Genomic DNA, 16,056 nt, shown 5'->3' on the forward strand with positions numbered 1-16,056 from the left:
ATGCGTGACGTATGCAACGACGTTTCCTTTTCCATATCAAGCAATGGCGTGACTGCGCATCTCTTTAAAAAAAGCCGTCGTCTCAACAATGGGGGCCTAATGGCGGGTCTGCTCACGGTGCGAGCCCTACACGCAAGGGCCAGTGACGCAGACTCGGCAGTGGTCATGCCCGGTCGACTGTCTCCCGGCAGCCCACATGCAAGACACATCGCTCCTCTCCTCCCCCTTCATCTGCGCTGAGAGAATGGACACTGGCGAAAACGGGTGGTTTCCGAAGTGCACATCTTCCGAAATTGCTGGGTTCTGAGGGACGACCGGCAGCGAACCATGGTCGCCAGCCGAGCGTGGACGCTGGATGAGCAGTTCTTCAAATTAAATGGCCCTCGCTCGCTGTTGCTGCCGGCAAGAAACCTACTTAAGGGTCTGAGCTGCGCATCTGCGCGGTACCTCAAGGATAAATGTGTGCCTTCCTGGTTTGGCGTAGCCGTTTCTGACGGGGGTGGAATCATGTACAGCGTGTAAGTAAATATGTTTGGCTGAGACTTTATTGCATAAGTTGTTGCAAAAACATCCAATCCGTTATGAGGTAGCAAGGCTAATTTGCTGCTCTCGTAGGTTATGAACTTATGAAATACATGTGAAGTATGTTTGAAGCGCCAACTTAACTTGTCTTAAGGTGTAGAAGCCACAGTCGCGTGGGGTAAAAGAGCCATGCTCCGGAATAATTTAAACCGCCGGTGTTTCTTCAGCGGTGCCCACCACAATGGCGCGCTGTTATGCTGAACCGGAGAACATGGGTTCGATGCCGGCAAGGCGGCACTTTTCCGACTGCACCTGGAGGCCGGAACTCTCGTTAGTAGTGTGTCAAAATTTCAGTTGATGGCAATCAGGTCCAGAGTGAGTAAATTAATTCGCGGCCAAGCTTCCCTACAACGCGCCACATCGCCCGGGTGTAACCTCGAAATTTGTTCTGGAAAGAGACGTAGTGGAGCATTTTTCGCCGTTCCTTTTTGTATCCCCGATCACACGCACGGAAAACATGATCGGTAGCGCCTCATTCTAATCTAATTCGTAAACAAAAGCGAAACGCCTTAGCCACGTCACGCGGCGCTTTAAGCTATAAGATTCGGGCACGTTGTGGTCTGTGTTGCACATGTCCAGGTGTACGCGACATCTCAGTGGCAACATGGCTGCTCCGACGAATGCCCACATGCTTGCGATGTGTACGGAAAAGAAGCATTTCTGTTACTTGCTATGGTCGCACGACTAGCTCGACTCAAATTGCAGGTGTACGATGCTGGTATAAAACTAGACGTCGCAATGATTCAGTTATTGTTCGCTTTTTTTCGGTTCTCCTATATTGCTCTAAAACGAGAGCAATATAGGCGCAGGTACTTCAGTGAGTCTAATACATACAAGTTAACGAATTTCACTTGTGTTTAGCCTGAAGTGAAAATTAACTCCAGAATCGTAATACCTTTTCGAATCATCAGCACATTCTGTTCAAAGGGAAAATTACCAGTTCTGCTGAGCACGATTAACGATTAAACCTAGCTAAGACTATTTGACCATTCACAACAGCCATATTCTGTTCGAACAGGAAGATGTTAAAAAGCGGTCGTTTTATGTGGAAGCTTTTTTAGGGCGCCGCCTTTTGGCGCCCGCGGCAGGGGTTTCGCGGCGGCCAAGGCGAAGGCGTCCGCGTAACCGAGCGAGCGAACGAGGCACTCCGGCAAAAAGAAAAAAAGCCATTAGTCGCTGGCGAGGAGCGCCCTCCTCCCCCCCATACTTTCGCGAGACGCTCCTCCACCGGCTGTGGCTCCTCCACACCATGCGACATTTGCGCGGGAGGTTCAAACACTATTGGCGGCAACATGCTCGGCCGCGGCGGCGATGCGCTGCGAGACCACGGCAGAGCAGCGCGCGCCGCCGGGCGTTCGCTGTTCACGCGATCGCACGCGATCACTTTCTTGGACGCAGCAGATATGCGCCGTGACCGAGAAGATTGCAGTTTGCGCTGCGCAAAAGTTCGCATTAGGGTAGTTTCAGGTAAGGTCGAACAAAGCATGGCTGGTCGACCTCTTCAATTCGCTTGAAATTTTTTTACCTCATTCCCGCATGTATGTAATGTGCGGATTCACAAATATTTTCGGGGGAAAAAATTTTGGCCGACTGAAAAAAAATTTGGAACCCACCCGCGTGGACCCCGGCCGCTACCTGCCCATTCGCCGCGGCCAAATTTAGCGACGTTTAGCAAAAAATGTACTAATCAGGCGGGAATGGTAATTTTTATGCTTAATCTACGCCTGGTGTACATTTCGCGCCCAAAATATTGTTGGCTAGGAGAACATATATTTTTTGTAATAAATTTCCAAATCTTGCTCAGAGCGCATTTTGTTGCGTACTTTGCGGGCCAGTATTATCGTAAGTAATGAAGCTAGAGCGTTAAAATTTGAGTGAGGGCTGCTCCTGGCAAGCCCAAATAAGGGCCGTAAATATTGTGTCTGTGCACACTACGGTTAAAAAGTAAACGGTGCACAATTGTGAAGAAAAAACTAAAACACTTCGAGTTCAGAGGCTTATTAAAAAAAACACTTCTTCGATTTTGCTGAAATTCTCCCCAGATGTTAACCTGTGAATGTACTTCAATGATCATTAAAAACATGTTGCATCATTTTGTTCCTGACGCGCCTGCAGCGCGAGAAAAAAGCCTGGTCTGCCAGGTCTTCACAAGATCCTGAGACACGAAACAGTGAGAGCAACTTCCAGTGAATGTGCAGACGTTTGATAATTTTTTTGTACCAAAGGCAAACTGTTACTTATTGATAGTATTACAGAGAATTCAGAAGCAAAACTGAAATTTTTATGTGAATTTTGGAACGAAAATAAACAATTCTGCGCACCGATAAACGTGTACTCTTCGAAGAAAAAACGGAGGAACTCCAGATTCACGCGCATTAAAAAAAAACCCTTCTTTGAGTTTTATGAAGCTTTCCACGGATATTTTCCTCCTACTTTATTTGCGTGAGCCATTAAAAAAACTCGCATCATTTTGATCACTGAAAAGCAAAAGAGCCTTGTCAAGCATGCTCGTCACAAGGAGCTGAGACATAAAACGACGATTGTGACTTTCTGCAGATTTGCCTTATTTATTTTGTAGAAAGGGCAGAATATCTTCTGAGATAAGAAGAATAGAATAGCCAAGAAACATTAACGAAGTCAACGTTTGAAATGACAGCGTTCTATCGGCACCCCATTAATACCGTGCAGCTACTAGCTGTTTATTTACACGTTGCTTGCTGCATCAATGTTCACAGTTTCCTCAAAGTGGCACAAACAGTCCGCGCTGCACATAGTTTGCATATATCTGCTTCTGATGACCTCCTTAAACGCCACACGTGCCAGGAATGTATGCCGGGAAAGGCACGCACTGTTCGCCATTCTTCCTTTTTTGTTTCGCGATAGCTGGAAACTTCGTTCCCCTCGAGATATATGAAGTGAACGCCCTTGATCTTCTCAGACAACACAGTTACCATGTCTTTTGCCGTCTGAATCGCATTTCTTAGTGGTTCTCTTAGGTTGTAAAGTGTCGCCTGATGTTTGACGATTCCCCCAACTCCGTCGCAGGCATTCTTTCCGTGCCCTGTTGCGGAGAATATCCATTGCGTTTCATGAAGCTGGTGAAACGCAATGAAACTCATGAAGCTGGTGCCTGTTTTTAAAGTGACTGGCAGCTCGGTCACTCACATAAGTCACCTTGGAGTACAGTGGCAGATTGTCGTCTACCCACAGCCTGATTTTTGCTAAAGCCAAGCAGGCATGCGCAGAGTCATGGCAGACGTCATCGCTTGCAACCACAAAACTATGACAAAAGAGACTGAGTAACAAGCTAAATATATACAAAAAGAATAATAAAATCAGAATACTTAAAAGGAATAATAAAAAGTGATGAAACGAAGATTAAAATGCGTCCGTAGTCAAATAGTGGGGAGGTAGCGCAAGGCACTCTCCCAATGTGACAGAACTGAAAACTTCCAACCGTTCGAACGCATGCAGCCCCTTTTCTTCCAGTCCCCACTTTCGCTCTTTCTGTCAGCCAAGTCCCCGCCCCCGCATACGGTTGAAAAAGCCCTAAAAATACTTGAGTCAAACAAAAAAATGAAGATCCCACATGCGTCGTCCCGGACCCCACCGGGCTCAGGGGCGTTTGCCTTCCTTGTTTGGTCGCTAATTCGGTAATTGAACCAGTGTGTCCGGAGAAGGACCGAAGAGGGGCGTGCTACCTGGAGACGTTACCCGCGCCGGGGTCGTGTGTGGCCGATGTCCGTTTTTAATACTTGCCATGTGTGCTGCCGACCGGACGGGCTTCCGTTGAACCTTTGATTTCAGGCGAACGAAAGTTACGTCCAGGCGAGTTAAAAAACAAGACTGCGTGCACCTTGTCAAATAGGTGATCTTATGAACCAAATACAGCGCATCACGGCAGCAGTGCGCACAAAAAAAGAGCGTTGATAATGTAAGACAAAGAGTGACCGCGGCTGGGGAAATCTAGAGGAAGCTATAAAAATAGACCCGAAAACCTTCAAATTGCGCGTTTTACCACCATACATTGCAGCGGTTTCGCCACCGCACGACTGTATCCGCGCTGTGCTTAGAATGACGCACGATATTTCTAGGGCTCACACAAGTACGCTTAGAGGAAAATATCTGTGGAATGCTTCATAAAAATCGAAGAAGCGTTTTTTTTAAATGCGCTTGAATCTGGAGTTCCTCCGTTTTTTCTTCGAAGAGTACACGTTTAGCGGTGCGCAGATTGTTTATTTTCATTCCAAAATTCACATAAAAATTTCAGTTTTGCTTCTGAATTCTCTGTAATACTATCAATAAGTAACAGTTTGCCTTTGGTAGAAAAAAATTATCAAACGTCTGCACATTCACTGGAAGTTGGTCTCACTGTTTCGTGTCTCAGGATCTTGTGAAGACCTGGCCGACCTGTTTTTAATGCGACATGTTTTTAATGATCATTGAAGTACATTCACAGGTTAACATCTGGGGAGAATTTCAGCAAAATCGAAGAAGTGTTTTTTTTTTTTTTAATAAGCCTCTGAACTCGGAGTGTTTTAGTGTTTTCTTCACAATTGTGCGCCATTTACTTTTTAACCGTAGTGTGCACAGACACGATATTTACGGCCCTTATTTGTGCTTGCCAGGAGCAGCCCTCACTCAAATTTTAACGTTCTAGCTCCATTACTTACGATAATACTGGCCCGCAAAATACACAACAAAGTGCGCTCTGAGCAAGATTTGGAAATTTATTACAAAAAATATATGTTCTTCTAGCCAACGATATTTTGGGCGCGAAATGTACACCAGGCGTAGATTAAGCGTAAAAATTACCATTCCCGCCTGATTAGTATACTTTTTGCTAGACGTCGCTAAATTTGGCTGCAGCGCATGGGCAGGTAGCGACCGGGGTCCACGCGGGTGGGTTCCAAATTTTTTTCCAGTCGACCAAAATTTTTTCCGCCGAAAATATTTGTGAATCCGCACATTACATACATGCGGGAATGAGGTAAAAAAATTTCAAGCGAATTGAAGAGGTCGACCAGCCATGCTTTGTTCGATCTTATCTGAAATGACCCATTAAGGCCTGAATACATGGAGCGAATATGCGACAAAAAGTCGACGAACAACGCCCTGCGGCGTCCGCCCGCGGCGCGCGGCGGCGCAAAAAACGTCGTCTGCCACCGATCTGCCGAGGACAGAAAAGTTCGTCCGGCGTCGACGGCACCGGAAGCGGCAAACAAACAGCGTACCAAAACTAGCCAATCAGGAGGTCTCGGCGCTCGCCCCCATTTCCGCCTGCTCCGCTTGTCTGCGCCGTCTGCTGGGCGTGATGTGGGTGGAACCTCGGGAGTGACCACTTCATTCTGGAGACCTTGATACCGACTCCCCACGGAACTGACACAAGGAGACCAAAGGTGGCAAGGAACATCACAAATTGGCATAAATTTCGCGAAGCGGACCTTGGCGAGATAGAAGACGTCGACAGATGGTCAAGAAAGCTAGTGGAAGAGACCAAAAAGGCCACGGATACGGTCGAAGCGGATAACGAGGACATGGTCGTCGACTCCCGCCTAGCTCACCTGCTGGAAGCCCGAAGATCCATGCAGAAGAGGTGGAGGAGGCAGAGGAACAACAAGACACTTAGGAAGAGAGTGGCAATCCTGGGAAAAGAAATAGAGAAATACAGCAGACACCTCTGTATGCAACAGTGGTTCGAGGCCTGTAATATGGCGGACGGGCAATTACATAGGGGAGGCACATGGGCCCTGCTCAGAAGCCTAATGGACAACACTAAGAGCAAGGAGCATCAAAGGCACAGGATGTCCCAAATCATTCACAAGGCGACCACACAAATGGGCGCCGAAAATGTACGCCGGGTTATGAACGAGAAGTACATACCGTCCACGGAGAAGGTTCAACACCCGGAATACGCAGGAACGCCGAATCCAATACTGGACAGAAAGATCGAAGAATGGGAGGTACGCCGAGCGACAGGTGCCCTCAACTGCCGCTCTGCACCCGGCCCCGACGGGGTCACAAACAAAGCCCTCAGGAACCTCAGTGACAGCGCGATAGCGGCCCTCACGAGGTTCTACAACAAATGCTGGGAGAAAGGGGATATCCCCGGACAGTGGAAAACAGCCAAAACGGTTCTCCTCCCGAAGCCTAATAAGCCCCCGGGGATAGAAAACCTACGTCCGATCTCCCTCACCTCCTGCGTGGGGAAGGTCCTCGAACACGTACTAAACGACAGATGGCAAAGATTCCTGGAAACCCAAGGCCACTACAGCGACTCCATGATGGGCTTCCGATCCCATCTGGGAACACAAGACGCCCTATTGCTGCTACAGAGAGAGGTGCTGGACCCGGTCGGAGGCATCCCACAGAAGGACAACAGAGCGGTCCTGGGACTAGACTTACAGAGCGCCTTCGACAAGGTCACACACTCAGCCATCCTCTCTAGCATGGTGGCGCTCGGCATGGGCGAAAGATCATATAACTACGTGCGATCCTTCCTCACGGGCCGCACGGCCTGCTTGGAGGTGGAGGGAGAGAGATGGGAGAAAAGAGAGGGAGGCAGTGTGGGCACCCCACAGGGGTCCGTGATTTCCCCTCTACTCTTTAACTTAATAATGATAGACGTCGCCCGAGAGTTAGACAAGCTCGGCCCGAAAATCCGTCACTGCATATACGCAGACGATATTACAATATGGGCCACGGGCGGCAGCGACGGCGATATAGAAGCCGGCCTGCAGCAAGCTGTAAATACTATCGAGAAGACACTGGAGGGCAGCGGACTGAAATGCGCTCCGCAGAAATCCCAACTTATGATCATCCCCCCACCGGGAAGACAACGAAAAAAAGCCGCTGCAGAAGCGGAACGAAACATTACAATCAGCACCGGGGACGGCATGCCCATCCCTCACGTGGACAAGATCCGGGTGTTGGGGATGCACATTGACGCCCACCGCACCAACGGCACGGCAGCCAACCAAGTGGTAACAAAGATTGGCATCGCCACGAGGCTAGTAAGAAGAATTGCGACTAGAGCTCGTGGCGCCAGAGAGGCTAGCCTCGTACGACTGCTGCAGGCTTTCGCCATCAGCCACGCGGCGTACGTAGGCGCCTTCCACAAGTGGACTGCCAGAGAAGAGGCGCGCATCGATGCGGCCATCCGGAAGGCATACACCGGAGCCCTGGGCCTCCTCAATGGCACGAAGACGTCGGCCTTGCTATCTCTGGGAGTTCATAATACGCTCTCGGAGATCAGCGAGGCCCAACGCACAGCCCAGCTAACGCGCCTAGGAGACACGGCTGCTGGGAGAAGAATATTAGAGCGAGTCGGCCTAAAGTCCCCGAGGGATGGCGACTACACCACGACACCAATAGACGAGCAAACATTGAGAAAGCTGATCGTGTACCCGTTACCCCGTAACATGGACCCGACGAACGATGAACCCAGAAGAGCAGCGAGAGCCAGGGCGCTGCTCAAACTGCACGGAAGCGAGGACGGGACGGTCTTCGTGGACACCGCCAGGACCCCGGGGGAGAAGGCGTTCGTCGCAGTGGTGGTTTCGGCGACAAGAAAGACGGTGATCAACGCGTGCAGTGTCCGCGCCGTTGGTGCGGGCCAGGGCGAAGAGGTCGCGATAGCTCTGGCCCTGAAAACCGGGGGAGTCAGGACGATACTGAGTGACAGTAAGAACGCGATACGAAATTTCGGGCGCGGAGCCGTGTGCGGGGCGGCTGCGAGTTTATTAAGGGACTCAGTGCCAGCATCATCTGTGACACTGAAATGGTTCCCAGCCCATGCGGAATGGGACGTGTACGAACATACAGTGAACTGCAACGAGGTGGCAAACGCCGCGGCCCGTGATCTCGCAAAGTGCCGGGAAGTGGCGAACTATGCCGCCGGTGTTGCAAGGGAGACGACTACGAGCCTGGAAGACGAAAACCAGCAACTCACCAGCTACAGGGAAATCCTCGAATGGTATCGCGAACGCCGCCGGGTATTCCCCCCACCACACCGAGATCTCACTCGGCGGGAGGGGGTACTACTCAGGCAGCTACAAACTGAAAACGTTCTCACCGCCGCGTTGGCAAAACACATGTGTCCGGAACTCTATGAAAACGACACGTGTAGCCTGTGCAACCTGGACAGGGCCACGCTGGCCCATGTGCTGTGGGGGTGTGGCAAAAGGGGGGCGACGGACAGCGTGCTGCCGCCGCCTGTGAAACACTGTGTGGGGTCGGGGCATCCCGAAGAACAATTACGGGCCGTCCGGCAGCTCGAGGCTGCGCTGGCCCTCCAAAAGCGAAAGGGGGACACTCCGAGTAGCAATAGGAGGCCGGCAACCTAGCCCCGAGGTCTAGGCCCGGGTGCCACCGAGGTAAAGGTGGTTGCTAGATAGGGTGAACCCCGCGCCCTGCGCGGCCGGTGGGAATCCCGCATGCTGGAACGAAATAAAGGTTATTCTCTCTCTCTCTCTCTCACCGTTCATGCCGGTGCACACACTTGACCGGCACACAACGAAGTGGCGGCGACCTGTGCAGCTGGGAATAAGCGACTGTACATAAGCCGCTTTCGGCTACTTCACGGCCACCCAACACCCACCGCCCGGATGCCTACCTAATGACCGTAACCATTCAGCGGAGGTAGTGACAAAAGCTTCCCGCGTAGCTGAAGCAGACGATGAAGTGCAGACGATTTTTGCCCAGTGTAGCCAGACCACATTCAGGTCGCCGCTTTCTTCCAACTGCGCCGGCAAATGCATATCGGCAACACAACCACAAGATTTGAAACTATTTTTAAACGATAATTTTACGCTTTTTTTTAGTGTTTCATAATTTTACAAAAAGTTGTAGTGGTATCGAGAGCTTTTTGTTTGTGATGCACTTCATTTCGCTGCATTTGCATCATCTAGCCACACTGGCAGCGAGCCAGCGGCGAGTCTATAAAACCATAATAAAACCTTCTAGCATTGAGGAAAGAAAAGTTTAGGAGGGAGCATCACGTGACAATCGTGAAGACTAGTCATAAAAAAAATTCCCCCGCATTTCCCCGAGGGGGAGAATGTGAAAGTGCGAATACACGGTTGTCGGCCCGCTTGCGGCGCTTGCGCTCGGCCCCCGCAGCCCACCGCCTCGCCGCCTTCTCTTCCATCTCTTCCATCGGGTTTGTAGTATCACGTGTACACCACGCAGTTATCAAGCCGCTATAACGCCGCTGAGTCGCCAACGCACGCCGCTGACGACGTAGTTTGAATGCGTTAAAGATATAAGGCGCGTCAACACTGATATCACCGTCGCGTCCGTGGCTTGATCGGTAGAGCGTCGCGCTGCGGCCGCAAAGTCCGCGGATCGAAACCTGGCGCCGGATGCTGTTTTTCTTTATAGAAAAGCACTGCGGACGCCGCCGCCGCCGACGCCGGCGGTGGATGGTTTGGGGTCGCTTATAAAGTGTATTCACACTTAAAATAAAATGGAAAGACTGATGGGAGGTGTTCTATTCACGTGACAGGCAAGCGGTAGTTCTTTGCGCCTCATGTCGCCCTTCGCCGACGCTGCGTGCGTGCGTCTATCCGTTTGGTTGCCGGGCCGTCCGCGTATTCGAGTTTCGGCGACGAGTCGTTGCGCGCAGCTCTGCCTGGAACCCGAAACGCGCAGCGGCCTGATCGTGCGGGCAAAGTGGTCGGACGGGAGAGGAAGAAAACGTCTTGGTTTACTGAGCTTTCGGACCCGCCGAAGTTCACGCCGCAGTCGGAGAGTTGTGTGCCGCCGCGCGTGCAGAAGTGGAGATGATCTTTTCAACTTTGCCGCTCAGGCAAAGTTGAAAAGATCAACCATTTCAACCCTTTCTTTAACCATTTATTGCCAAGGCGCAGTCAGTCCACAATTCAGCAAGGTCCCTCCCAGGCGTAATCTAGCATTCGTTTTTTTTTTTCTTATACGTATCGCACCGATCGAGCGGTCCTCAGCGGACAAACAGCCGGCGTACTGCTTGCGACGCGAGGTGGTCACACCCAACATAAGGGTTCTGAACCCTATGTTTTCCAGTGCACTGAAGTAGATAAAAACGTACCACCACGCCGGAGCACCGAAAAGGCGAACGTATGCAAAAGCGCGCGCGAGCGAAACCAAAGCTAGTCTCACCACCTCACCGCCGACACGACACTCGTTAGGCGCGATAGCTCAGCAGAATGCCAAACGCAAACGTCACAGCACACCTGGAAAACACCGCGCAGCTGTAGGCCGCTCCATGTTTGTGAATGTTTACGGCGGCGCGTTTGAGCGATCCAACGTCAGAAGTGAAATTCGGTTTGCAGCTCGTGTGGGTGCTTCTTAAGAATGCGATCGAAGTCTCGCCTTGCTTTGAACAGCGACAGCGGCAGTACTTCCACGATACGAAGCTTGGAGCGCAACGCTGGAGAACAATCTTGTACGGCGCCTTCGGCGTCGGCACTCGCCTCCATCTCCACCGGCAGCCAGCCGGAGCCATTAAATGCTACCGCGGGCCTGAGCGTGGTGGATTTTCCATAATGCATTGCGCCGGAGGAGCCCGAAGAGAGGAGAATGCGGCGTCAGAGGAGGTTGGCTTGCCAAAGCTGTGCCGCCTGACGTCATGCTCCCTCCTAACATTTTTCTTCCTCCATGCCTTCTAGCCTCTATTGGCGGTGAGCGCGACCACGGGTGGCGCTGCGAAGGGCGTCTTCGTGACGTCGGCTTAGGGATTTCGCATTTGTCGTCTGCTTCACTCGGGCTCGCTCTATATGCTGTTTCTTTGCACTCGGTTAACTTTTGATGTTTGTCCGCACCAGATTTTGCGTATGAGCAACTTTTTATTATAAGAAAAGACTTAAAATCGCATACACTAGCTGAGGGGGTGATTTACAGTATAGTTTTCGACACCGCTTCGGAAGAAACATTGTCGGCGTGGCCCCTTTCCTGCGAAGCCGGTCCTACGCGGAGAGTCGGAGCTAGGCGTCAGATTCTGTATTGAGAAATCTTTCGGACAAGGGAACATCCTGAGTCTAAAAACCGACAGCAGCGAAAATGCAAGACCAAAACAAAATCCAGGACTTTGGGGCTAATAACCTACGTGTGTATAGGCGCGTGCTGGTGCAGACTTTTAACCAGTATGGAGGCTTATTGAGCAAAACGGGAAACGTGTACGGTAAAAATACAGTAACAATATGTTTCTTCAGACCTCTGAGGGACATTTTGGCACATTTCCGACAGCCATGCCTTCCCAATATTCAGATTAATAACACTGCACTCAAGAGAACGAGGAGTAGGGGGAGGAGGAAAAAACTTTAACAGTGAAATCGAGCTCGTTAGTGGGCGGCTTCCTCAGTCCAGGACAGAGAGTAAGAATAATTTTCTTCAATTCATCGAACGTCATACCGAGTAGGCCAGGATTTGTTCTTTGCGCCTGAAGGGGTTGGAAAAAAATAAATCGCTGCTTGGAGGTATTCATCGGTTATGATTCGTCATAATACTGAAAACCGGCACGTACACTATTTCTTGCGTTTCTCAGCGAGCATATCAAGCCTTCAACACCGTAATCATGTCATAGCTGTTCATGTTGAGATTCAGTTCGTTAGTTACGATAGAAATTGGGGGCGGAAAAGTCGCCTTCCAGTACTCTGGACAACGTCGTCGGCGCCGTTTCGCGGTGGCGTAGCACAAACCTTCTAATTGCGTTTGCATGTGAATAAACTCACGCTGCGAATATGCACCTTCTTGTACGCAGCCATACCGAAAGCCAATTTCTGAAGATTGTAGTGTGTGCCTCACAGCCTGAAGAACATATCCACACGAACTATGTGCGCCTCTCAAACATCCCCAAAGCTCCTAATAAGACGTGCGTGGCGGTGCGGAAAATTTAGTGCCTTGGAAAAAACATTCACCAGATACAACTCAACAATAACGAAAGAAATAGAAGACAACCGCTTTGTTTCCTGCTTTGCGATGCACGTGTAGGGACGCGCTGCTTGGTGCGTACCATTAGACTGTTGAGCATTTATATGAACACATAGAAAATACTTTAGGGGAGCCTACGCATTTTGCATACTTGTCGAGGAGCTCTGAGCCCTGAACCTGGCAAATAAGCTAGAGAGGAGGAGTTACACACGATTATCTGGCCGGTGCTCTGAAGAAAGTTGGTCTCTCTCTCCTCATTCGTTGCAAACTTTTGCGCTATACAAGCTTGAAGTTATTAAAAGCTGTCAGAAGCTGGAAAAATAACTGAATTACTGGAAATACGCTTATCGATGCCCTACAGTATTAAAGCGGGCGATTTTTAGCTGAGGTTTTGCTGCCCATCACAAGCGGACCTCAGCGGAGCGAGTGTATCAGTGGCGCAAGTGTAGCAGACGACAGCGGCATGGTAGGTCTATTTTGGCTCGGGGTATCCCTGCAGGAAAAATGCCAAGTGATTTTAGGATATGTCTGCCGGTTAGACTCTGGATAAGTCGCTCCCGCTGTGACAGCCTTTGAGCTTCGATAATCTCGCTGAGGGTATTGTGAAGCCCGAGTGCCTCGAACCGTGCGGTTGGGGCTGTTAACGGGATCCCTATGGCCTGTTTATAAGCCCGCCTTATCATGGCATTTAGCTTGGCTTCTTCATCGCGTTTCAGGTCCAGGAATGGGGTGACATATGTTACTCTAGTAATAACGAAGGCTTGTACCAATCTCACGAGGTTGTGTTCTTTCATCCCGTGGTGTCGATTGGCTATTCGTGAGATCAGGCGAGTTGTTTGGTGTACGCTCTTTTTGAGAGTGAGTATGGTCTCTGAATTGTATCCGTTGGCCTGGATGCGGAGGCCCAGGACTCGGATACTTGAAACTGTCGGGATGCGTTGGCCTCCGCATGTAAAGAGCTGGATGTCCGGAGGTACTGAGTCTGTCCGGCGTCCCCTGCTAGTCGGGCGATAGAGTAGAAGCGCTGATTTCTCTGGAGAGCAGTTCAGGCCACGAGGGATCACGTAAGTTTCTATTACCTCTATTGCCCTTTGTAGTGTGTCTTGTATCTGTCCGTCACTTCCACGCGGAACCCACAGCGTGACGTCATCTGCATACAGGCTGTATTGCAAGCCGTGAATGTTATGCAGGAGTTCGGGGAGGCCAATCATGGCTACGTTGAACAGGAACGGAGAGAGGACAGAGCCTTGCGGCGTCCCCCTGCTCCCCAGTTCCAGCGTATCCGATTGAATACCCCCTACGCTGAGCGTAGCCGTGCGGTCCGAAAGAAAGTTGCTAACGTAATCGTACGTCCTTCGGCCTAGACCCAGTTTGGTTAGGTTTTCGAGGATGGCCGTGTGTCTTACGCAGTCAAATGCTTTCGTGAGATCAATTCCCAGTATAGCCCTGGTGTCTAGTGGTGAGCAATGCGCTCCGTCTATGATGTCATGTTTAAGTCGAATCATCACGTCTTGTGTTGAGAGTTTAGGCCGAAAACCGATCATTGTGTGTGGAAATAGGCCGTTTTCCTCCATGTATTTGTTAATTCTGTTGAGGATCACGTGTTCCATAAGTTTCCCGGCACATGAAGTAAGAGATATAGGTCTTAAGTTTTCTATCTGGAGCTTTTTGCCTGATTTGGGAATCATGACTACCTTCGCGGTTTTCCACTGGCCCAGGATTTGACCCCGTTCCCAGCACACGTTCATGTATCGGGTTAAGGCCTCGACAGAATTGTTGTCCAGATTCCGTAGCATTTTATTTGTAATGCCATCTGGACCCGGGGCTGAGCGGGTTCGCAGGTTGTGAATGGCACCTCGTACTTCGTGCACCGTGAGGGGGCGGTCCATGGTTTCGTTCCCGGTCCCTGAATATGGCGGGAGCACTTCTGCGGAGCAGTACCCTATGTACTTCTGTCGAATTGTTTCAATTAGCTCTTTGTCGGAACCTTCAAATCTGTGAAGCAGAATACTCAAGTTGTGCCTTTGCGTGGTCTTGCTACTTTCCGGGTCCATGAGGCAGCGGAGAAGATTCCAAGTTTTCGCAAGACCAATCTGGGATTCCATGCTGTCGCATGTACTGTACCAGTTTTGCCGCATCAGTTGATTGGCGTAGTTTTCAATGTCCCTATTGAGGGCAGCAAGACGTCGTCGTAAGTTACGATTTAATTTTTGTTTTCGGAGTCTCTTTTGTATGCCTTGTTTGGCCTCCCACATGTGTAGGAGTTTAGCATCAGCCTGATAAAGATCCACCTCTACCGGGATATCCTTGGTGGCTTGCTTAGTATCTCTGTGCAGTTGTTCTGCCCATTCTTGAATATCGTCTATGTCGCTTGTAAGAGGGACATCGTTTATATCATAGACACGCTCGGCGTCCCTGATCTCGCGAAAGGTATCCCAGTCAACAATCCTAAGTTGTTTCCCATTGTGCTTGGCGATCCTAGTCTCCACTGTGGTAGTGATGATATAATGGTCACTACCTAAATTTTCGTGTGTGTTTACCCACGTGGCTTCTTTGCGTGTGTTTTTGGTGAACGTAAGGTCCTGAGTCGTATCATCGCTAACACTATTTCCCATTCGTGTGGGGTGCGCCGAGTCTGTCACCAGGGAAAAACCTTCCTGGTGCGCGTCGAGCCACAGGTTCCTACCCTTAGTCGTGGCCCGCTTGTATCCCCACTCCGTGTGGTGGGCGTTAAAATCTCCTACTATAATTATCGTGCTCCCTCGAGCTAAGTCTAACACTTTACGAAAAAGCTTAGCGAATCTGTGGTTGCTTCGGGGGGAGCTGTAAATGTTTAGTACAAAAATGCTGCTTACCCTGTGTTTTCTATCTGGGATTAATTCTACAAGGACGTGGTTCGCAGACGTCGTGTCCTCTCCGATGTCGCGACGCACGGACGGAAGGTTCCGCCTCACCAGAGTGGCTACTATTGGTTTCTTTTTTGGACATTCACCGGACGCGCCCTCTTCCAAATCGCAAAATGATTTATAGTTTGAAAGTTTTGTTTGGACGCCAGTTTCCTGGAGACAGATGACGTCTGGCGCTTCATCCGAACCTGTAGTTTTAATAAATTGTTCTAAGTTACCTCTTTTTTTTTTTGAACCCCCGACAGTTCCACTGCCACAAGACCAGCGCGTTACTCTTTCCCTGCTGCATAATCTATGGGCGATGCATACTCAAGAGAAGTTCTTGTGCCTTCCACCAATGGGGGTCGGGAATATGGTTTGGTGGCTTTAATGGGACCCGCGCACCCTTCCCGTCCAGCTCCGAGGCGCGGGATGGCGGCTTCTGGAGCTGTTACTCTGGCGTTCAGCGCTGCGATTTGAGTTCCAATACTCGCGGCAAGGGCGTCGAAATTGGCGCCAAGCGTGGCGCTAATTGTCTCGGTAAGCTTTTCACCGAATTGGAGGAGCGTTCCTTCATTAACGTATTTATTTCCACCCGACGGGGCATGGCTTTGATCTGAAGCTAATTCCTTCGCGCTGTGGGAGACCGCACTAGCCCAGCTCACCTTGTTTTGTTGATCGC

The 16,056-nt window shown here is 50.3% G+C and overlaps 1 protein-coding gene across 1 annotated transcript in view; it reads left to right on the forward strand.

Moving 5' to 3' along the window:
- Positions 1 to 312: 312 nt before the first annotated feature.
- LOC144151913 (uncharacterized) overlaps positions 313 to 16,056 on the forward strand; it is a 49,432-nt gene continuing 33,688 nt past the window's right edge. The window contains exon 1 of the mRNA XM_077683084.1: positions 313 to 518. Within this exon, the coding sequence (XP_077539210.1) occupies positions 328 to 518 (191 nt within the window). The 5' untranslated portion in view covers positions 313 to 327. The remainder of the gene's footprint in view (positions 519 to 16,056) is intronic.

The sequence above is a fragment of the Haemaphysalis longicornis genome, unplaced genomic scaffold, assembly GCF_048455015.1.
Source record: "Haemaphysalis longicornis isolate Haplotype H1 unplaced genomic scaffold, Haemaphysalis longicornis Haplotype H1 scaffold_9, whole genome shotgun sequence".
NCBI lineage: Eukaryota > Metazoa > Arthropoda > Arachnida > Ixodida > Ixodidae > Haemaphysalis > Haemaphysalis longicornis.